General features: G+C 33.0%; 2 protein-coding genes across 3 annotated transcripts; one reads left to right on the top strand and one right to left on the bottom strand.

Moving 5' to 3' along the window:
• The first annotated feature begins 119 nt into the window (after window positions 1-119).
• On the top strand, window positions 120-8,356 carry LOC137925888 (uncharacterized). Of its 2 annotated transcripts, none has more exons than XM_068769366.1 (12): window positions 120-319; window positions 492-660; window positions 881-1,078; window positions 1,369-1,503; window positions 1,732-1,808; window positions 2,290-2,486; window positions 3,085-3,180; window positions 5,233-5,367; window positions 6,023-6,133; window positions 6,231-6,436; window positions 7,225-7,313; window positions 8,100-8,356. In XM_068769366.1, the coding sequence occupies exons 1-12, from the start codon at window positions 200-202 to the stop codon at window positions 8,151-8,153; spliced, it is 1,587 nt and encodes a 528-aa protein (XP_068625467.1). In that variant the 5' UTR covers window positions 120-199; the 3' UTR covers window positions 8,154-8,356. The 2 variants fall into 2 exon arrangements, with proteins under 2 accessions (XP_068625467.1, XP_068625466.1); XM_068769365.1 differs by lacking the exon at window positions 5,233-5,367 and adding an exon at window positions 4,471-4,605 and having other exon boundaries at window positions 8,100-8,355.
• Window positions 8,357-20,493: 12,137 nt separating this feature from the next.
• On the bottom strand, window positions 20,494-24,605 carry LOC137926079 (uncharacterized). Its single transcript, XM_068769621.1, has 4 exons — window positions 24,528-24,605; window positions 22,531-22,671; window positions 21,475-21,684; window positions 20,494-20,727 (listed from the first exon to the last, which is right to left on the bottom strand). Exons 1-4 carry the CDS (start codon window positions 24,603-24,605, stop codon window positions 20,494-20,496), a joined length of 663 nt encoding a protein of 220 aa, XP_068625722.1.
• Between the last annotated feature and the right edge of the window lie 86 nt (window positions 24,606-24,691).

Genomic DNA, 24,691 nt, shown 5'->3' with positions numbered 1-24,691 from the left:
CTTATCTTCTTAACATTCTTAGAATGTCAAGTCAAATTAATTCACATGTCAATCTTGAAGAATTTTGCGTAAAACGGAACGTCAGAGACGCCTATTCGTCGTTATTCATGTTGGTACTGAACAATTTCCGGAGCCATTAAATCGTCATTTTGTTGTATTTTAGATCAATTTTCCTTTTTGCGTCAGTGTATATAGAAATATGGACTGGCAATTAACATGTCGAGTATGTTTGGAGACCGGCGATATGGTTTCCCTCTTTGATTGGGATGAAAATAATGAACAACTTGCCGATAAATATTTCTTCTGCTGCGGCACTGAGGTATGGAAAAATTGCCACTCAAAATGGTTGCGATGGCCACCCTATAATTTTTTCGTGCAATAATGTTGCTATATTAGTTTATTTGTTACAATGTGAAGATTTTTTGCTGACATCCCAGACTAAAATATTAGTTATTTTTGAAATATTACCAAATTGCTTATAAATATTTTAGGTTACAAAAAACGACGCATTGCCGACTCTTATTTGTTTGAGTTGCGTAGATCGCTTAACATTTGCTTACCAGTTCAAACAACAATGCATATCATCGACGGAAACTTTGAAAGAATGTCTCGAAGAGTTTATGAAGAGCCAGTCAGAAGTTACAATTCCAAAAAAAGAAAGTGAGTACCAAAGTCTTCTGCACATTATGCACATATTAACACTTTCACGTTAAAATATTTATTTTATTGAATAATGCATGACAAAATCAATGAAGTCTACAAAATATTATTGAATTGGAGACCAAGCTGTTATATTTTTAATAAGGCATGCTTATTTCATAATTATTGTCTACATATCATGGGACAAAAAATATTATTGTACATTACACACCTGTTACAGCAAGTGAAACAGAAACCATAACAATAAAGCAAGAGAATGGATTGCTTTTACAATATGAACTCCCAGTGGAACATGATCCACAAGCACAATGGACTAGAACACTTACAAAAACTCCAAGTAGTGCTGTTGTGACAAAAGCTCCAGGACCAAGGAAAAGAGGAAGACCTCGAAAATATCCAAATGAACAAGGACAAATTGGTAAATTATTTTTTATTTACTAATGGGAATAACAAAGTAACTATGTATTATAAAAATTAAACTAATCTCATGCGTCTTTGAAAATTTCAAGTTCTTTAGTCTTTGTAGATTTATGAATACTATTTTGGAAAGATTAACACTATTTTTAATTGATATGATTGAAACTTATAACTTTATTTTAGTTAAGAATTAAAGAGCATCATTGATTAATTTACAGAAAAGCAAAAACTTTGATTTAGAATACTGTAACTGTAACAATATTTTTGTAAAGTGATATGTTTATTTGACAGATGTATCACCATACCAACGTAAAAAGCCTAAAGAAACCGAGAAAGAACAGGAATCTCTAACTTCGCTTTTTGCTTCTGGATCATTGGACCTGAAGGAAGAGCCATTAGATGAAGAGGAGCCTTTTGAAGGAGAGAGTATGTGTATTTGAACACAAAAAACTATAAATCACCGAGCTACATACTGGCGTTAAATTGAAGTAGTTCATACTCTCTCATAATGTACATAGAACTCCCCATTGAACATATTAATTTAGTATTGTTTAATTACACCAAAAAAACAACAGAAGTTAAAAATTTAAAGTGTACATGTCTATTTCTAATCTATAGTTTTATGAATTATGTAAATATTACTTTTGTGAACAGATTTTGACAACACTGATGATCCTGACTTCATTCCTGCTGCAGAGGATCCAGATTCTGAGCCGGAGATAAAGAAAGAGGTAGATATTTTCGACATATCAATAATTATTGTAATTTATGGTTTTACAATTGAATAGTTTTTTTTTATTGAATAGTTCAATGTAAGCTTATGTATTCTTATTATATTATTATCATAACTTTCAGAATTACATTACATGTGGTGGTCAGGTCTATTGTATTGTATAGGGAAAGGGTCATAAACAGTTTTTTGGGGCTTTGTAACCTTCATATAACAGGTTTAAAGGAGCTTATTTGAAATGCACTGTATGCATACACTAGAAATTTAAGGTGCTGGAGTGAAGACAAAAGATTGGTAAGCATAGGGGAGGATGTCTACTTAGAAGATCAACATATGACCTTGTTAAGGTTTGTTTTTATTGGAAAACTGGGGGAAGTCTATAGCCTGTAGTAGATATCCTAATGATGAAAGATGGGTATCTTTACATTTTAGTAAGTTAATTGAAATAATTTATTTATGTATTTTTGCATTTATTGCAACAGCCAGCACCAAAGAAACGTGGACGGCCACCGAAAGTTCGCATCGAGCCAGTCAAACAGAAGACTCAAGATGGTGAAGATGTTCTTTTAAAGGAAACTATTCTGGCCTTCTCTGAACCCATTCCAGACCATATATTAAATCCTAAACCCAAGAAGAAACGGATAAATCAACAGAAAAAGAAATATACATATGAAAAAACGTAAGAACTACTTGGTATCCTAATTTTTTTAACATATACAGTGTTCAATAAATCAATTAGTCGAAATTGAATGATGCAGATGGTAGGCAACTTTAAATCAAATTTGTGTAACTTGTGATTTTCTTTCTATGAAGACCACATAACTTAATATTTAAAAAAAGAGTTTTCACTTTCTGTTACTGTGACTAATCCTAAACAGCAAATAAAAATTAATTCTGCAGTGGTATGATTTGGAAAGAAAATAATTTTTGGTCAAACTATGTGCCACATTATTATAATTAAACTTTTGGAATTTACCCACCTTTTCATCTGACTTATTTGATGTCAATTTATAGAAGAAATTGTATTTTTAATATTTAAATCACCAATGCTGGTTGGTATATTTTAGTAAATATGTTAAATTACCTACCAATGATTTATAGATTGCAAATGGTTTAGATAACTATATTGTTGGTTTTAATGCGAGGACAAAAATAGGTAGGCAGGTATATTTCTATATGCTAGATATATATTTCCCTATATATATTATATATTAAAAGTCCATTTAAAGTTGACTAAACTATCTAACTAAAATTTCATTTGATTGTTTCTATTACAGTCACACATGTGAGACTTGTGGCGCTTCTTTCACCTCTAATGCGTCACTTCAAGCGCACATTCGCCGCCATTTGGGCATTAAACCATTCGTCTGCAGGTAAGTTTTCTGTTGTTTCATTCCATTGCCTTTTTTTTATTTCAAATATTGCAATAAACTTACAATTAGCATGCAATAAATTAGGCTAATCAGATAAAATTCTTATTCACATAATTTATAGTTATCACTTACTGACAATCAAACTAAGCTCTCAAAAACTTACATCTGTCACCTTAAAATACGTGGCTACGAAGGTTCTAATCATGACCTGATCGGAGCCCAGAATAAACAAAATGTGGTACATTTTGTGACAATTTTTACAACTTCCTTAATACAGTAGTATAGCATTTCCCAAGCTGTATTATAATTTACTAATCTTTTTTCCTGTAATATCATTTTAGTAGTATTTGTATGATAAAATTATATTGAAGTTTGTAGTAAAAGCGTACACTACTGCCTACAAAGAGGCTCCTACTTTCATGTAGCCTAGAAAATTTGAATTTTTGAAAATTATTGTATTATAAATATTATACTTTATATTTTTAAACTACCTCACAAATTCTACTTCGTACTTAAAATTTTTGTTACTTCCACTGAAGTTTTATCTTAAATATACCTTGCCTTTTATTATTTTAATTAAAAATAATAATCAGAATGTGGCATTAATGGATAATGTTTTCAAAACAAAGTTAAATGTGTCCAGTGTTAATAAAATTATAAATTATGAGCAATTTATTAACTTTCACAAGCCATGCCTTGTAATCAATGAAATTGTTGAATCAATGTTCAATGACAATTCATTGCATTTGAAACTATACATTCTACTGGTCACTGTATCCTTGACTTTATAATTAATAGCTATTTAATTGGTTATGGGTCATGGCTAAGCTTTCTTAAAGTGAACAATTTGTTGTCTAGTTTCTGCAGTAAATTGTTTTTATTTTACCTATTTAAATATCTCTTTAATACTATAGTGCTACCGAAACCGCTGTACCCCGTTTTAGGTAAGCACGGGAGATATCTGCTACTCCGTCCTTTTTCTTCGGCCCCCTCCTCACTTTCCTAAGGTACAGCGGTTTCGGTATCCCTATAGATATGTATAATATCGAATAGTCACCTCAAATAATGTTTGGGTGTGACTAGAGTAACACAAATATAGTATAACGTCAATACCTGCGCCCCATAGTAACCTGCATACGTCACACAAACGTGCCTGCACCCGCAAATGCGTGTAAACATGCATGTAAGATTAACAGTGAGTGGATTTAGTGGCTTGATATTAACATATAATTAAATATATAACAAGTATATATATGCACTGAAGATTAAAAAAAAATTATATCGTTTTAGTGTTTGCGGGTACGCGTGCGTTCTCAACATGGAGTTGCGTCGGCATATGATGCGGCACACGGGTGTGCGGCCGTACAAGTGCAGAGTGTGTGACCGCCGCTTCGGGGACTTTGGCAGCCGACAGAAGCACGAGAGGCTAGTCGCGTTAAAACTTTGCTGTTCCGGCGAGATCATCAATAAAACGTTTACAGATCTCGTAAGGGATCATGCTATGCCTAGATACCAGCCGCTTTTAAAAATTTAACATTATTAGTTATAAAAGTAAATAACATTGCCCTGGATCAGAAATTTCAAGTGGCGGTCGCTGCACATATGGCTATACTTTAAAAAAAACTTAATTCAAAGAAAAAAAAAATGAAAAAAAGAAGGAATTGCCATGTAAATGTATGGTTCAGTCGTGTTAAATTAAAATTCCTTTCTATAGTTTTCATTCTAATTGTATTTAGATAATGCAATTTTGATATTAGAAAATGTTCTTCAAAGAGGTTGCTACAACTCAAGTTAAGTTATTGTTAAAATAACATGTTACACAGTTATTGATGGTCTCTAAGGGATTATAAAAAAAGGAAAACTTAAATGTAAGCTACATGTAAGGGAATGCAGAATTTGAGGTGACTATTTTTATGGATCGTTTAATGTGGATATAAAAGTACGCATTTTAAAACATGCTGTATGTAAATAAGCATGTAATTATCCACATTATTCGTTCGCATAAGGATTTAGGACGTCGGTTCTCGCAGTGCGCATTGTTTGTGTACATAGCGCGTGTGGATACTCCTTCGTGACCAACGAGGCGCTCAGGAGACATATGCTTCGGCATACGGGCGAGCGCCCCTACAGATGTCGCATCTGCGACCGAAGCTTCGGCGACTACGGCACCAGGCAAAAGCATGAGAGGTAGAATCGCTTCTTATCTTTTCAGAACAGAGAAATTTGGGCTTAGACTTCGTTGCAGCAGTCAGGGGTGGTCTATAAAATACGCTATCTAAACTCCTTCCTAAGCTCATTGACGTATTTCAAAGAATTGATCGTCTGAAGTGACAGTGGGTGGGACACATCGCTTGTAAACGGGAAGGCTGTTGGGGCTGAAAGCTTCTCGAGTGGTGATAGTTTTGGTAGGCTCCCAGAAATGGCCACTTCTGCTAAAATTAGGCAGCATTGGACCGGTCATCGTGGCGTTCTTTGAGGGAGATTAGCAGTAGTGCTTTGTATTGGCCGATATGATGATGGTGAAACTCCTTGCTTGTCACACTACACTTTTTTGACCCCTTTGGAAATATAATGTCATAAAACTAAACCAACTGAAAAAAATGGATATACGAAAATTAGTAATAAAGAAATCAAGTAATAGAAAAACAAATAATCTATTAGATTAGACATGGGTGTTCTAATGCTTTCTCCTAAAAAAAATCTTTGACTTATTATAAGGCAAGTGAATTAATTGATTGTTTTATTGTTAGTTTTACATAAGTTTGGTTATGGTTAAGAATTATGGAATAAGACAAAAATAAGTCAAATAAATATAATATTAATGGAAATGTTTAATTTACAGATTACACATGGGCCTCCGTCCCTACACATGTTCACTTTGTGGCAAAGCGTTCACATACTCCTATGTACTGGCGAATCACATGCTCACACACACAGGAGAGAAGAAATATTCGTAAGTAGAATTTATATATTTACTATGACTCTTTTTACACCTCAAATGGGTACTATAATATGATCCCATAATATCCATAAATCTTAAATGTTTTTAGATGCGGCCCTTGTAATAAGAAATTTACCAAAGCTCATCACCTCAAGTATCACAATAAGGTCCACCACAAGGAGTTGTACATCCAGCAGCAGTTAGAGTTAGAGGCCAAAAAGTTAAGGCAGCAATTGAATGTTAGCAACCTCTCTGGAGTGATCTCTGGCCAAATTGTTGATGGGACATTGCAACTTATACAGGCGCCTTCTGAGGGTAAGCAATTTATTACACTGCAGTTTTCAGGATATTTATTTTCAATATGATTAAGATCATTAGAAAGCTCGAAATTTCATCTTGTGTTTCCTGTGTATGAATTATTGAATTATTGAGCTGTTTAAAGTATCATAAATGAAAAAATGCAAAAAAATCCAAAAATTGTCTTCCATTTGCCTTCCTTGTTGAAACAGATCGGAAAGAAGTTCGCCGGGTCAGCTAGTTGAATATATATCTACATAAGGATAGGATATTTCAGACACTGCTTAAAATTTTTGACTGTTAAGAATTGACTCTTTGTGTTTATAAAGTTTACATCTACATATTACATCCACACAAAGATTCCCTATATAGTTTGGAATGTAGCAAGAATGAAAATATCAGACCACAACTGCTGTACCGTGGTTTAGGTACATCTGGTACAGCATCCCCTTTGTTAATAAATATATGGTTTCATTAAAGCAAACAGGATATTCTGTTTCATATATACCACTGATTAAATTAGGTATATGAAACATTTGACGTCAATTAAATAAGTGTTAATATGTAAAGAAACATACAATATTGTTTGCACCATTAAGCATTACAATGGAAGAAACAGAAATAATATTTTTTAATTATGTTGAGTAATCTTTGTTTATCACAATTTATCGCTTTTTTATTTGCTCTGTGATAGCCCTATAGATTTCACAGCATGAATATATAGTAGAATAGATTTATAGCCTTTGGTTCAACATAAACGGTAATGATGTGAATTATATAAGACTGATGTGTTATATTGTCTACAGATGGTGAACAGGAGACGCAGATGGAGGTGGTGGAGCATGAAGACGACAGCGAGAAGGAAACCAATCAAGCGGTCGCGGACATGCAGGCAGTACGATAATTTTTTTTTTTCAATCTAATATATATGAAATTTCCATTTATATGATGTAAGACGTTAGCAACCTGCCCTGTCGGAAATCATGGGAGAGGGATTCAGCAATGGACCACCTATAACTGATATATAATCATGATAATGACGGCTGACTGATCTCGATATATCTGGGCTTAGAGACTTGATATTTGGTATTAATATTCCATTTGCTAAGTGGAGTTCAGTTACGAAATTCCAACCACAAAAGGGGTGGAGGGTTGATGACATTACTTAAAGTCGCAAAACGGGCGAGAAAAAGCAATGTTGAATTACATTTTGTTTTTAAGTCTAAGGATTTTCTTACTTAAAATACAGTTTCACAAATATACAGTTATGAAACATTGAATGCAGACCACTTCCAATCTGTCCTATGGGAAATATTTGAGGGAGGCCATGTCCAGTGGACGTCATATAGCTAAAATATTAATGACGAGGATTATACAACGCACTTTACTTCACCTTGTTAATCAAGGCAAACTGTTATGGCTATTGAATATTTGGATACATATTAAGTGTTGGCTTACTGAAGGTGTGCAAGTAAGACGGAAACTATACAGGTTTTGTGAGCGAGATGACTTAACCTGCTTCTTCGCGAGTACTATCTGTGTATTTATATTTGAGATAAATCTTGCTTTCAACGGATTGCATCACGATAAAATTAAATATATATTTTAAACCTCAAAGCCTTTTAGATCAAAAATTTACAGGTCATATGGAAACAATTGATTAAATTGATTTTTTTTGCAGGTTGTGCTTGACACAGATTTTTGTATAGAGGATGAGGACAGCAAAGAGCAGTGAATGCAATCAAATTGATGACAACATAACGGATCAAGACATTTGTAAATAGCTTGATGTGTTAGTGTCCCTCTCACAATCAGTTTTGTCTAAATATTCAAAGTGTTCAATGTAAAATAATGTTTTCTAATATTTACGTTTATCTAGTAATTATGAAGTAGGCAGTATACGCTTAATTTAACTTGTAATTATGTAGTATTAAAAATTATTATCATGTAATGTGTTTTATTTATTAAATATGATTTATTTTATTCATTCCCTTCCCCATTCGTTCTGATTTTATGAAGGATTTCAATGTGTGAAATTAAAGAAGTAAATTAGAGACAGCGTCGTTTAAATTATACCAGTCGTCGACAAATCATTTTGTTTGCCGGCCAAAATGAATCAAAATATCTGGATTTAACATGTACATGGTCAGAACGTACGAAAAAACCGACCGTTAACTGGCAAGCGTAAAGTTAAAAAGACTCCGACTATACTTTCCTAAGGCGCAGAACAGCAGTATTTATAGCATTTTGTCCGCTAGTTTCCTTTATAATGAAACGTTTTAATAAAATAATATGTACTCCAGAATCTTTTATATAATTTACTGTATGTACTTAGACAGACTGTCAGAAAATACCTATAAGGTATTGAGTCTGTAATTACTCAATGTATGAAAACAACTGGAAGGCTAGTAAACATTATAACGCAATTTGAATATATTCCAAATTGACAGCCTGGAAACCCAGGTAGATTGGCTAGCTATTACAATACTTCGTTCGAATATTAATTGTTGTATGAAAAAGATGACAAATCATCCAGTGGGCGGAACACTGGTTTTTTAATACGCAACTTGCGTCAAATTCGAAAATTCTTTATTTAATATAGGATGGCTTATATCTCCTATTGACCTTAACTGGCGAAAGAAACAGAGGGACTATATGTTTTTTTGAATAATTGAGAATTATAAATAAAATCGAATTAACATTGTATTAGCCTGGAGGTGAACACACATCGTTCTCAAGATTTGGTATCCTCTATGAATTTCATACATTCAGTGTAGTAAACACGTCTAATGATGTCTAGTCATAGGTATACTAAATTTTTTTTTACTTCTGCTATTTACACTTCTTGGGAAAATCGGCAGCTTTTTATCTATTAATGCCCACATAAAAATGTATGTATAAAAATACACGTATCGAAAATCAAGCAAGTAAGCTTTGATCAGTGTGCGTTGCCAGTGATGACATTGGGCAGGCAACACGAGGCCCACGGGTCGCTTGCCGCACTTTAAACATGGTATATGTGGCCCGCCAAGCATTTCTAAAATTGAATCAATTTTCTCTCGTCAAGATATTGTTATAAAATTAATTATAATACAATAATAGTACATATTAAACCAAAACATTTTTTGTGATGAGTTACTCTCAAGTTGTTACAATTTAAAAAATATATTTTTCTCACCAAACATTGAAAATTTTTATAAATCTTATTTGTTCCCTAAAAAATTTCCATTTTTGACGAGAAATGAAAAGCAAACGTCTATATTCAGAAGTACGTATGTTTGCGAAAAATTTAAAATAATTTATAACCATGAAATTTATAAAAAATAACGACTAAAACTGAGAGATACACGAATGGAAAGTTTTATAATTTTTAAGTTAAACGTTTTTCTGTTCTTTTCTTGATTGTTTTTATGTTCAATTATGTATATGGAATCTTTTCTAGAATTTTTTTTCATTCTAATGTTACACATAAGGTTTTGTAAATGATTAATAATTTACATGCGGTCCGCGGTATTTATATGCGTAAATAGGGCGAACGAGAAATATATGTGTAACAAAATCATTTTTCATCTTTTAAATTGTTCAAAGTTATTTTGTAAAATCGCAGTCATTGTCTATTAATTTCGTTAGTATACCATTTTATTTGTAACGTGCCAAGACAAAATAATTTGAACAATTATTTGCTATTTCTTCCAACACATAACGCTAAGAACTTCTCTAAATTTACACCAATGTACCGGCGGCGCAAAGTACTCCCCAGCGAGCCGCTCCCATCAGTTTTTTAAATTCGCTAAGCGGCTCACATATACAGCGCGTTTATATTAAAATGTACAAACTTCTGTTTTCATTTTTCCAACAATTATTATTAAACGAAAATAGACTTTCAGTTGTATGAAAAAGGAACCAATTTTGTACTCCAACCGTCGCTAGTTTCACCGAGGGATATTAAAAGTTGTGCCACCCTTCTAAGTAGACGATCTTTTTTTTTCTCTTTGTCCTTAATGTAAAAAGAAAACGCGAAAAGTTTTGGGACGCGGCGAGTTTAAATTTTTCCACCCTTAATGCGCTTATTACGAGCGGGGAAATTTTGTGCGGCTCTCAAAGTTTAATGTGCAGATTTTATTACAGATTTCTGGCATTTTTTCATGATTTATTTATTTAGAAAAAAAGCACACAAGAAGCTGATGAATTTAAAGGGTACAATTAAACTTCAAGCATAAAATATTTTGATGCACCTAATTTAAATGGTTATAACATTAACAATATCTATGGTGTATGAAAGCAAATAAGTAAGAAAAGTAGGCTACGATGTAATAATTATACACATATATACTCGTATACATATACACCACATAATTCAAAACAAAACAAAAATAAAATTATTGTACAATCAATAAATATCTAGGAAATGTGACAAATTCATGATAAAATTTACTTTTTGTTTTTTATTATATAATACAACTTGAATGATGTAAACAATAACAACTATGTATAATTTAAATGTCATGGTATGTGTCATTAGTTATATTTTTATGAAGTAAGTTTTAAGATTTTTGAGCAGCGGTAGCCCAGGGGTAGAAGATTGAGACTTGCGATCGTAAGCTGCGAGTTCGATTTCCAGGATATAAATCTTACAAAACACACTCTGTGCACTAATTATATAGAATTGCCATTGCTCATAAACAAGTTTCCAGAGAATGCAGCGTCCTCTGCGTATCATAATACCACACTGCGTTTGCCAACCCGTCTGCCAAACGTGGCGATTATAGTACACCACTTCATTAGAAGAGGTCTATGCCTTGTAGTGGGTGTCTATGAGCTGACAAGATTTAAACTTGTGTTTCATGTTGTTTTGATGATATTTCATGTTGGAAGAGACGGTTTAAGTAAGAGTTGAAAATCATATGCTTATGAAAGAAGTTGTTAATTCAAAGCATCATAAAAATATATTGATATATCGTAAAATATTTATTGCATTCTTATCCTACTGATTCGATAAATCTGGCGTCAAATACCGATGTATCCATGTATATCTAGCAATTTTAAAATTTATTACTATTTATTTCTGTTAATTATATATATTATCATTCTCTTAATAATTGTTCTTAATATCTTTATAGTTCCAAGAAACATTTCTTAAATATTACATCGTTAGGTAAATAACACTAATCATTATCATCATTATTTCAAACATACGACGTCGACTATAAAACATAAGCTGCCAACCCAGATTCCTAATAGGACCGGCTGTCAGCGGCCTGTATCCAGCATCTTGCCATGATCTTAACAAGATTATTTGTCTACCTTGTGACATTCCACGCTACACTAAAATTTAAAGTTTTAAAGTACATATATTTCGTGCATGATCTTTTGAAAAAAGTCTGTCAAAATAACATTACGCTTTTATCTTATAAATCATATTTTTATAGAAAAAAATTAAAAAGTTAGTAATTAAGGAACTATGTTTTAATGAATTTTTAATTAAGACTACAAATAAAAAAGGTATCATTGTAAAACAGGTTTTTTTCTATTAAACTGCTACAGCTTTCCTTTTGCCAATGCGAAGGGGAACCAAAGGACAAAAAATACCAATATTGTAAAGTAAAGAATTGGAACCGTCACCATCATTTTATTCCTAAGAAATCACTCAACACGTGTTTCACCCCTCCACGGGGCATCTTCAGGAGCTATGTTACACCGATTAGTGCCAAACACAGAGTCTGTGTGGCTAAATATTGGTCCTTTTCTTACTTAGGATGGACTTCCGCGAAGTAACGCCTGATTCCATTGAATAAATAAATTTAATTCATATAAAAGTTTGAGATGCACTGCCCGTAGCACAGTCCGCGCAACATGGCGTGAGTACGACTGACACGACTGAAGCGCGGCTCCGCGTTATTTACATTTTTATTTTATTTACTTTGTATTTCGCAACGTCGCTGCGCCTTTGGACTTAATCTTTGTTTTTTTTTTTTATGTTATAATTGCATGTACGAAAATTGTTGACGAATTGTACGTAGACTGTAACATAACGTAAACATATTATAATTTACTTACAAACTTTAAAACATGAACACGTAATTCAGGATTCAAGGCAAAAAATCACTTTAACAATAATTTTAAAACATAAAATCTTAATGTCATGTTAAAGTATATATCAGAAAGAACATAATTCAACGTTTAAATATGGAAATGATTTCTAGAACAGGCACTTAAGTAAAAAAATAGCAATTCATAGATATGTTTGATGTTTCTTACTGCGTATATAAAATATCCTAGTTTGGGTATTCCGATGTTATATTTTAATAAAAGTTTAATTTGTACAGCTTTTTATCACACAACTTGGGATGTAAATAAATGTCTTTTACTTTAGAAAAGCATGTCGCCTAATCCGCTAAAACAGCTGCCAACTAACTTCTATTGCCTTAACACTACTTATCCCCTATGAAGTACTTAACTTACACTTTATGGTATGCCTATTTTAAGCACTTGGGCAATTGTATTTTGTTAATAAATAAATAAATTGAAAGCTATTCTACATGTTTGTACTCAGTAAACTGTTGTCATGTATGTATACAATAAGAAATAAACAAATTATTATATAAGTACCAAAAGTTGCCCATGCACATCACCGTGGTATTTCGTTATTAGGAGGGGAGGTCGCACGCCCTTGCTATTTGACATCATTTTTATTTTATGTACTCAAAAATTTCATGTTTTCACCTCTCGTTCGTTGAGAGATAAAATCATAAGGCAAAAGCATTTTACACCTTCTTTTTGTGTCTTTTAAAACAGATAAAAACACATATAGATCGACTCTGTGATAAAAATCATTAACCGGTTTTTTAAATTATGGAGAACATAAAAAAATCCCGGTTACTGTTACCTTATGTTTTTTTTTTTTTACTCTTACACATAGAAATCTTTAATCTTGGAGCAGTTTCTGCAAATTTTTTTTAAAACAGTGGAATACGTATGTATTAACACGCGAGCGTGAGCTCGAAATTGAAGTGTTTAGTACTGTCAAAAAGCTACAAGTATTTTTTTTAATTTTCAATTTATTCCCCGACTAACGTAGTTTAAACGTTATAAACATTTTATGTACTCTGTACCTTAATTAAAACAAAATAAAAAAAAAAAACTTTATTCCATGCTTGTGTAGATGTTATGTTGTATTACATGTATGTACTTATGTTTTGCTGTGTTTCCTTTATTAAATATTTAAATATATAGTTAAACTAATGTTTTTTTTATTTCCTTATTTCGCCTTTTTCATGTTTCACTGATTATAGGGCTTTGTTTTTAATAACGTGTGGCATTAAAATGGTAATTATTTAAAAATAATCTAGTGAAATAGTGAAATTAGTAATACGATTTTAAAAGAACTGAGAAACAAATTACAATGAATATAAATAGATGTTGATAAGAGCCGACTTTAATAAATGAAATACATGAAAAAAACGTTTAGTATTATACAATACTTCCATAAAAAGATGATCTGAAGCTCTTGGACTTGAAAAAGAACTACGTTGAGAAAACTACACGTTTTACAAGAACAATATTAACAATGTTTACGCACATTTTGGCGGTTTTAGAGCACGGTATATAGACGATGAGTTTTATCGCCATATGTCTCTGATTCGGTGGCCAACCACTTGATAACCTCAGCTAGTAAAAAAAAATTAAACAGTACGAAAACTTACATTCCTATCGATGTCCTTAAATCATACTAAATCTGCCCACAAATCATCTGTACACAGAACTATCTTTTATTAACTTTATGACAAGCTCACATATTTTTTTGTTTTGTACCTGTGAGTAGGCGATAAGCATTTACGTAAGCAATAAAGTTTATATCATAGTTCCACTACTGCAAAATAGAGATAAAAATCAATAATAGGAACGCCATTCGTAATATCAATATCCAATATAAAGTTTATAAACAATCAGAGTACTTCTTTCCTATATAAAGATTTTATGTGATAATACAGGTTCATTGGGGGGTGTATCATAATCGCTACGCTTAGCAGGTGGGTAGGTGATCACAGGGTGTTGTTATTGTTCGCAGAGGACGCTGCTGCGCATTTTCTGAAAATGGATCCTTCTGTCGCCTCGTACGACATCCATGAGAGGAAAAGGGAATCAACGACATAATCAAGGTTGGAGGAATTCAGGCAGCGCAAGACCGGTTATTGAGGCGATATTTGAGGAGGACCATGCGTATGTTGTGGGCTTCTATCCGCTGACATGAATGAATGAATGCATGAATGAATACAGCTTAGGAACATTTATGAAGATGATCACAAAAAGCTGACAGAGACAGTTAGGAGCGCTTTTCATTCAGGACGTGTTGGTAACTCATGTAGTTTTATTTTAGTATAAGAGATGCTATTGCAGAGGAATGCTATTAGATTCTATTTTCTATAATTTTTTGCTTTTCATAATGTATGCAAGTATTTTAATCTTTTTTCTCTTTTTTAGTTGTATTATTATTGGGCGGAGTAATTGTAAATCCAGTGTTAACCGATAACAGACCTCGTAAACCGAATCCTAATTACTCAGAACTTTGTTGAGCCCGATTCGAATTCGTTAACGGGACGACTGCAGATTTTTAAGGCCCGTTGATTTCCACCCTTTGGCATTAATTGGAATCATCGTGAATTAAACCTGTCTACTACAGGTTTTGGTGGCGTATAATTTCGTGTTGGACATATTTTTTTTTTTTGGGAAATCTAATTTTTCTGCGGAAGAAACTCGTTAATTAGATTTTTTTTCAAACATAACTTAGGACTAGAGATATTCTCTATTCTAAGTAAAATTAAACAATATTGTACGAAGTAAACCGTACGGCTGTTCTAGACGGAAAGCTTGTAATGACACAAATAAGATATTTTATACTTTTTGAAATAAATAATATTTATTATTTTATGAAAATTTTTTGCTTATTTTTATATACATGTTGACGTTTGTTAACGCGATGTCCTTTTGCGGCAGTGTACCTCGAAGCGCGGTCCGTTACAACGGCGTTCTTGAATTTGAGTTGCATGGCATGGCGGATGTTATCTCTTCGCTCAAAGCGTGCCGACGGTCAGGGCTCGCATTTTCATAGTTTCACAATGTGTATGTATTTTATATTAAAACAATTACAGTATATTGAAAACACAATATCTACTTATAATGGTTAAATATAATAGTTATTAATAATTTAATTCTCCCTCCGTTCAATTCCTGCACTTTTCTCTCATTGATGAAGATTGTGACTCTTTCTGACTCCAACCTGCTGTCTTCAACGAATACGTTCAGTTTCTATAAATATTGCGCTTAATGTTTACTCTAGCTTGTGTTATATCTAATCTAACTATTGTTTTCGACTTTGGCATGTTATTCTCATTCTGAATATAAGTTATTCATATAGTTATTTCATCATCTTAATCATTTCAATCAAAAGACGACCACAGCTGGTCACAGTTCGTTCCCATAGATCTCCAAAATTTTCCTCCCGTGGTACCCTTAGAGCAGGCTCTGGAAAAATATTCACGTACAATGGGCAACCTCCAAACCATTGTGTACATTGGGCAACCAAAAACTGCGCTCGCTAATCCGTATGCCAAGCGTGGCGAGAATTTGTATACCCTCTGTGTGAATAAAGGTACATTTGCTTATATTATTATCCACATATACGTGTATGTTATGAACAAAATGCCAGGAAGAGTCCAACATGATAAAAACTAGAATCAGATTCAACTCCTATATAAGAGCATTCTTCAACTTAAAGCTATAAAAATTTCAAACGCACTCTAATTAGAGAATATATACATTACAAATCCATGTACATAATAGTTATTTACGTCTTATGATTCCGAATTTAATAATACGAGAAGTTGTAAATTTTCATTTTACAGTATTTATCTATGAGACAAATAATTGAACTTTAAATCGACGGATCAGATGCAATCCATGCACAGAATAGTTGGTTATAGGTGTCAAAGGTTTAAAAGGGTAAATGTTTAGCAGTTATATTATGTGTTATCCAAATTTAATGGTTTTAGATATAATAAATAACGTAATGATAATATTGTAAGAAAAACTATACAGGCGGATTACTACAAAATACTACTACACTTTAAATATAATTACCGTTAGGCTTTATTAATATTAGGGGTCATTACAATAGAAAAAATAATGTAATATTTCACAGTGATCACTCTATACAAGACCATAAAGAAGTCAAATTTTAAAAGCTTTTCGCTGGCAAATGATTAACCTGTTTATAGCTTTTATACTCTTTTTACTATAACCAATCATCTTGTATTCTAGCCAGCACGCAATTAGTTAAGCTGAAAGAAAAAAAATCAAGTTTCCAAATATAAAACCACTACTAATCAATTAGCATGGACATCCCTTGCCCTATTGACATACAAGCGTGTTTGTCGAAGCAATTGAACAAGCGCTCAGGGCCCCCGGCGAAACAAACACGCGCAAAGAAAAACAAACAATCAGACAAAACTCTATTTAATTTGTTTGAGGAGACCAGATGTGACGCTGTCACTGATTGAGCGATGGCTACTTACATTATAATTGAATTTTATTAACGTTTGGCTTAGTGGTTTGATGTACAAGTCTTTTTTTAATAAAGCAAGGGCATTCACTGATGTGTGGTTGTGGGATAAACTTGAGGTGCTTATTATATCAATATGCAAAGACCATGTATGAAATCTGTACACTATTTTGTCTTCTCTGATTTAATTTAATAATCCTCATTGTAAATGTACATTAAAAACGATAACAGTATAATGATAAACGTTGTGCATTTAAAGCGAAGGTTCGAGAACTGTTATTTGACACGCTGACGGAATCATCACGATAGCTGGATTTTATTATTTATTGTGGTATATTAATTCATAATTATATTATTTAGTAGCCATTAGTACATTTACATAAGATGTTTTATGTGATTCTCTTCCTTTTTAATTTGATATTAATTAATTATTTAATTTTTTGTATTTTATGGTATTAACTAGTTTCATCTATCTTTTTCAATTCATCTCTGCAAAGCCTAAACGGTTAACTGACAGAGTATGCCTTCAGCATTAAGTTCGCCGTTATACAAAAATGTATAAAAGTTTTCAGATAAGTATAAATAGCACAATAGAGAGTAGAACCAATGGGCAGACTACGGGTAGAACATGTGCCTACTGGGGCTTTTAGTTTCTGGAATGGGAGCCGCGGACCGGCAAGCGCAGCTTAGGACGAACCGCAAGGTAGACAGATGACGTTGTTAAATTCGTCGTAAGACGCAGATTGCACACCACTTCGTGGCAGTCTCATTACTCGATCGAATTTATAACACAGCCATTGTATGAAGTCAGAAGAAAAGCAAGTAACAGACAATTGTCAGTAGTAGCGTCCTCTGATACACACCACAATACGTACGCCAACCTCCTTACTATGCGTGGCGAATATGGTTTATCTCCCACAGATATCTTTGAGGAAGGCCTGTGCCTTGCAGTGCGGGTCTTTGAGCTGCTGCAGCGACGACGACGACGATGGTAATAGATAGCAATTGTCTTCTTTCACTAATTTTCATTGAAATTAGTGAAAGGGGACAATTGCTTTGTTTTCACTTGCATCATATGAAATCGTTTTCATTGTCAGCTTTCAGCTGACACATAAACATAAATCTTAATGGTTGTCTCTATGTTATCTATTAATAATCGAAATTATTGAATACACACAATACAATTTAAACCTCATTGGCACGTGACGGCTTGCTGTGACTTAATTATTGCGGTGTGATCTGTAGAATGCGCTGGATCTTTGATCACTGTTTAGTAATGTTTTTCTTTGTTTTGTTATTGTTTGATTTTAAATGATTAAATGTTCTTAGTGATATAGTTATGAGGTAAAAATTGTAACTAATTTTATATTTCTAAGTTTCTAAGTTTGTACTATCTTACTACCTTTTGTTACTGCTTATCTTCAATAAAGTAAATAAATAAATAAACAAACAAACAGATAAATAAATAAATAAAAAAATAAAAATAAATAAATAGAAACTGTAATTTTTTTCAACATTGCCATTTCAGCTAAAGGACTTTTCTACCTCTGGACACAGGGCTCTCCTATAAATTTTTAACAGGGACCGGTTGGAAACAGTCGGCATTCAACGTCTTCCGACGAGACTAGATCAAGATCAAGACGACAAGAAGTTCTTAAGCTTCTGGAGCGTGCGCAGAACTTGTGCCAAAGCCCCAGCAGACATCAGTTCTGAGCGCAATGTTGCCTGCCCACTGCCAATTCAACTTGCCAGGCCTTTACTTTACTGTAGTTTGTCTTCGTATTCTGATTCGATCTCTAAATTCCTAATTCGGTCTTATAAACAGATCTCGAGCATAGTTATGGCTCGTTAACTGACTGTAAGCTTTCCAATGGTGCCTGAAGTGAAACACGTTAAATGAAATAGACAAGTATTAGTAAAACATTACTTCCGATACACACATATCTCGTTCACACAGTAATTATGAAATTAAAATTATACAAATCCGTCGCAAATGCGAGCAGATTGCCGCGAAATTATTCACAAAGCGCCCCCGGCACGGACTTGATGATATTGTATTAGGTGATCACATACGAATGCGATCTTAATGGATACGCTCGAACCACCCCTCGGCGAATCCGCGAGACCCAATCGCACTCGTAAAAGGACCTAATTTTCGCGCCACTTCGTCTGACGTTTACGTCATTTCGCGCGCGCACGATATGCGACCCCAATCTAAATTAAAATCTAAAACCTTGTAAACAAGGCAAGTGCTCACTTTTTCGGGGATTTTAACCCTCGGAATTAACGAGATATAAAAGGGGGTAGGGACTGCGCTGCGGTTGTTTTCTCTCTTCGGATACGTTTGGGATATTAACGTGATGGCAACTTTATAACGCTTTGTTTGGCGAGGTGTTTTTAAGTAAAAAAAATTATCTAGTTGATACCATTTCGCGTTTATCTCAAATTCAACTTATACTTTAAAAACTATATTATAAAAACGTTATGTATTATTTTTAGTTTTATCAGTCGGGTATATCCATTCAAAGAAACAAAAGCGCCAATTGTATAATATGCTCGGGGTGACCAGCTTCTAACAAAGTTCGAATCATTTTTCAAAATTGGTAATATTTCCCGAATCAAAACCCTGAATACGTATTTAAAAGATATGCAAAAAGGTATTAAAAATGCAGAATTCAGATTGACAACATATAAATAAAAGTTCAGTCTGTATATATCGCTAAGTTGATACTGATTTGTTTTTGACTTTTAAAGTAATAATTTAAAAAAAATATTAAAACACTAATATGAATAAGGAGCTCGTATACATTTATGAAGAGCCACAAATATCCTTCAAAGAGCCGCATGTGGCTCGCGGGCCGCAGGTTGGCCACTCCTGTAATATGCATACTTCCAATTTACTACAATAAATTTCAACATAATATTAAAGTTATATTGTGCAAGTGAGAAATAACATTAATAAAAGTAAAATGATCTTTTTTCGACCACCATTCATTTTCAAAGGTGTTTAACCTTTATATTTATACAAGGTCTATATATATATATATATATATATATATATATATATATATATATATATATATATATATATATATATATATATATATATATATATATATATATATATATATATAGGAATATTTATAAGCTAAAATAACATAAATGAAGAATTGTTATTCTTTTATCCAATCTTTACAAAAAAGTTTTAACAAAAGACTAGAGAATTTATTTGGATTTTAATTAAAAAAATTAAATTTTGGCTTGGCTGGCATGTAGAGCATAAATTTTAAATTTTGACTTTACGTCAAAATTTAAAATTTATGCTCTACATGAACATAAATTATACATTTTTTAATTTCGTTTTGTGTACCATGCATATTAAAATAAAATTATAATATTTTATTTGAAAATAACTTAGCCTGACGTAAATCATTTTATTTTGACAACTATAAATATATAATAAAATATAAAAATACGATAAAAATTCGTAATGTGTTTGTATAGGGTCAAGGGAACGTTACATGTTGAAGTGAGGGAAGGGCTCCGGCGAAGAGTGCATGGAGGTCTTTATGACAACAGTAGAGAGGGGCTCGGCTCGTGGCATACGCGGCTCTGCCCGCTGCCGCAGCGAGTCGTACGAGCTTTGCACTTGCGGCTTGTCCGTTACCTTCATCTGCCCGCGGTGCAGTTCAGCCAGGTTGTTGGCTAGCTTCAATGCCGCTGCACCGTACAGCTTTTCACCTCTCCGCACCTGTATATCGACACATTAAATTCTAGTTCAAATTTAAAATATCTTTCTTCATGTCGGCATTTTCATAACATCAATCATTTTAGCGTCAATTAATAAGCTACCAATGGCTGTTGTTTATTTGCTGAGAAGAGCTAACATCGACTCAACAGTTGCTCTTTTAAAATGAAATTTAACAATGATTGATGCAAACGTTATAAAGTCACCCATATAAATTAGTCGTTTAACTAATTTCAACATATTTCGATCCACTAAAAACTTAAATGCTATAGTTAATTTATTTAATGATGTACATTTATTCTTAGATTTAAAACTTTAGAAAAGGAAGGATGTATTGTGGAAATAACTATGAACGAGTCTAGATCAAATTGATTAATTCTGTACTAGTATAATACAGGTGACTCGTGAGTTCTAGACAAAAACGCGAACTTACTGTTATAAAATATTAAAGTCGAGTTTTTTATATTCATTTCGGAGTTACAGAGAGCAGGTGATCTTAAGGCTTTGGAGAGGATAGAGCTTGCACCCACAAAGTGATCAAGTAAGTCACTTATTAAGGTCGTTGTGGTTAAATCTTATTTTTTCAGACGTAGTATGACCAATGCTGTACATAGGCTTGCCCCATATATTTCAAATACGATGATTGACGACTTGAACAAGATCGTTTGACCACTTCAGATCCTTACGTACTCATAAGTCCCCTAAACGTCATTTCAAAGATCATAAAAAAATTAAATTGGTTAGGTAGACCTCATCGTGAAGCTCGGCCCTCCTCCGCGACACCCACTCTATTTGGTCCTGAAGGCGTTTGCACTCAGTTTCGTTGTTCAGCAGGTCCGTGCGCAGGGAATCCATCACCTCGTGGTATTTCTGGCGGACGTTATGGTCGATTGCGTGAAGGTTGTCGATTTCATTTTGGGTTTCTCGAATCTTCGATTTGGAGAGGCGAAGTCGGCCTTCCTGTTGTATAATGTAATGTCTTTAAATTATCATGTAATAAAATTAAGAAATATATAAAATAAAAACTTGTAAAGAAACCGTATCAGAGTTTGATACATTTTAAAGTGAAGACATCTCTCTATAAAGTTCTCTTATTATAAAAAATCTAAATTACAAGCTACCACAAAACTAATAAAATCAACGAAGAATGTTCTGTGATAAAGTAATACGATAATATGACGGAGGATTCAGATCAGCAACTGTTTTTATTTCGTTTACTAATTAGGCGCCAAAATGGATTAGAAATGTTTTCTGTTGCGCGTACATTTGCATTTTTACGTTTTTTTTTAGTTTTCATCTAATTTCAGTTTTTATCTATTTGATTTTTTCCATAATTAATGTTAGGCCAGACAATTTTTTATTGGAAAACTAGAGATCCCGAGCCAGGTATAAGCCAGGTAAATTCGTTACTTGCTTTGCCATCACCAATAAAACTCTTGACTTCTTTACAGAAGCTAACAACGATAAAAATATTTAAATATGTGTATAAAATGTGACCGAACAGAAAACTCCTGTATAAAAGAAAAAAATTGTAAAAACTGGCGAAACAATGGAATGGGTTTGTCTATTTCAACTGTTTAGTGTTTTGAACGAGTATAAAATCAGACAACGATAACAAATATTGTTTACATTAAGCTACTTGCTAAACATATAAGTCTGAATAGTTTAGAGGTATATGATAGTTAAGACGAAGAAGATAGATAAACGTCAAGGCATCTTAACGCACACACACCGTGCGCTGTGACCGGCACACACTTATTGATGAATAAAGGCAAGTAATAGTCTCTAAAGAAGGAACTAACTAACCTTCTCCGCGAGCTTCCTAGTGAGGGCATCGAGGTGGTCATCAAGACTGTCCTTCTGCTCAACAGCGAACCGTTGCACCACGTTGTGATGAGGACACAGGCGGTGCACCAGCTGCACTGGGGCAGGGGGAGGGTACTCCTCCTGCAATTAAAGACATAGAAGTATATCTTTCAAATCACACTTTTTTAGTCGTTATATGGGTATTCGACGAATGTATTTCATTAATTGATACAAAGCATTGGTGGCAAAGTACAGGGGGGTCACTTCAATTGTTATTAGGCACGATTCGACGCTAGATCGTTTTGTAAAAACAAGCCGCATGTGAGTCCAATCGACTGATCAAAACGGTTATCACGACATGATCACTATATGGCCTATATGTCCAACGAGTTCATGAGATGAACAGATATTTCTCGAAAATGCCTGCTCCGACAACTAATGAATAATGAGCTTTTAGTTATTTAACTATAGAAATTAATGGGTTTGCTATAAGATATTTCAATATTAATTATAGGTAACTTGAGATCATACATAATTATATTCACCTAAAGAATGTGACAATATTTCGATGGAAAGTAATCTAAACAAGGCTTTATAGTTTGCCATTTATAACATGATTTTTAGCAGCAAATAATTTCCCTATTATAAATTCATTAATTTCGCCTTTGAAATTAAGTTGATTTTAGAAATTTCATATATTTTATTATTTTAATTATTAACATAAAAAATCAATATATCTTTATTTAAGTAGATATTGACCTGCACTTTCGAACCTTTGATTATTTAAACATTATAAATAGTAAGCTACTACCAGCTCGTAAAGCTGACCTGCCGAGAAGGGTTGAGTTGAGTACTCCAACTGTTCCTTTTTTTAAATGAAATTTAATAATTTTTTTATGTGTAAACATGTAAATAAGTTAACAAAACAAATTCCGCGCATGTCGAGCAAACGAAAACTCTTGAATTTAATTTTTATTTTAGATTTTGGACAAGGAAAGATAAGAAAAGGAAGGCCCTAGACTCAAGAAGGATTTATACACTTTTTAAAGCCGAAATTTAGGCGCTATGAGTTTATTTTTATTTCTTGGACTTATCATGTTTCTGTCAATATTTTTATTAAGGATTTTAAATTTATGCATATAAATAAGAAGTTATTAAATACGTATTGAGAAGCAATCAGAGTAAAATACCAATTTCTTTTAAAACTTCTATTAAGAAATCATTAGTTTTTAAGTTATAAATAACCCGCACTTCTCTGTTTTTATAAAATAAATTTAAAAATAATTTTGTCGGCACTGCCCCCTATTTAAATACCGTAGGATAAAATATTATGAAAATAATTAAAATATACGAGCCGAGCCGAGATCTATTAAACTTTCATTAACAGACTTATTCCAGCGAGTGTTGAGAAACGGGGGTTTCACAGGAGCCTTATATCCATGAAGCAATGCTCAAGAAAACTAAGTCAGTCAGTTTTAACACTTCATTGTTAATAAGTAAGCGACAATTTTGAAAAATTGAATGAATTTTTTTCATCAGTGTAAACTTAATGCATTTAGATTTCATAGTATTTATGACTAAACTATTAATTTCGAATCAATGAAGAACACGTGACAGTGCACTTTTTATTTATCATAATTACTATTGCGCTAAAAAAAGAAGAAAAATAAGATATATACCTTAGGCGAAAAACAGAAAGTCATTAATATGAACTAGAAATAAAAAGAGGTCAAGAATAGAACTTGAAGAATAGAATGTGACAAACATGATTTTTAGTAATGGTATTTCACGAAAACTGATTTAAAAATATTGTTATATATTTATATTTGACCGTTAGCATTCGCCCTATTTGTCTGCCGATTTATCCAGTGCTATATAACGAAACATCTTTATAATTTAAACCAGCTTATGATGAATGAACAACTTATGATTATAAGTACAGAGACTTCGACAATGTTTAGCTAATCTCAGTGTAATGTCAAAAGTGGAATTCAAACCTGTTTCCGTGTCCGTTTAAAATAGAACAGAGCCGCGATGCATACTAGTCCTATGCTCACAACGACCGTAGTGTACATGGTCACACCGAATGGTGTCTACCATTCTACCACTCGACAATAATTTTTCGAAAGTTCATCATTTTCGTTGCTCACACAAAGATTTG

Source organism: Battus philenor, unplaced genomic scaffold (genome assembly GCF_028537555.1).
Source record: "Battus philenor isolate CCGP_79_NKW_IND1 unplaced genomic scaffold, ilBatPhil1.0.hap1 SCAF_28, whole genome shotgun sequence".
Classification (NCBI taxonomy): Eukaryota; Metazoa; Arthropoda; class Insecta; order Lepidoptera; family Papilionidae; genus Battus; species Battus philenor.
This window is presented reverse-complemented; position numbering and strand designations above follow the sequence as displayed.

Coding starts and splice junctions, on each gene's coding strand:
- LOC137925888 (XM_068769366.1), top strand. CDS start 200: ATGGACTGGCAATTAACATGTCGAGTATGTTTGGAGACCGGCGATATG. Junction 2,487..3,084: donor AAATATACATATGAAAAAAC/GTAAGAACTACT, acceptor TTTCTATTACAG/TCACACATGTGAGACTTGTG. Junction 3,181..5,232: donor ATTAAACCATTCGTCTGCAG/GTAAGTTTTCTG, acceptor TTGTGTACATAG/CGCGTGTGGATACTCCTTCG.
- LOC137926079 (XM_068769621.1), bottom strand. CDS start 24,605: ATGTACACTACGGTCGTTGTGAGCATAGGACTAGTATGCATCGCGGCT. Junction 22,672..24,527: donor TTAAACGGACACGGAAACAG/GTTTGAATTCCA, acceptor CTTTAATTGCAG/GAGGAGTACCCTCCCCCTGC. Junction 21,685..22,530: donor CTAGGAAGCTCGCGGAGAAG/GTTAGTTAGTTC, acceptor ATTATACAACAG/GAAGGCCGACTTCGCCTCTC.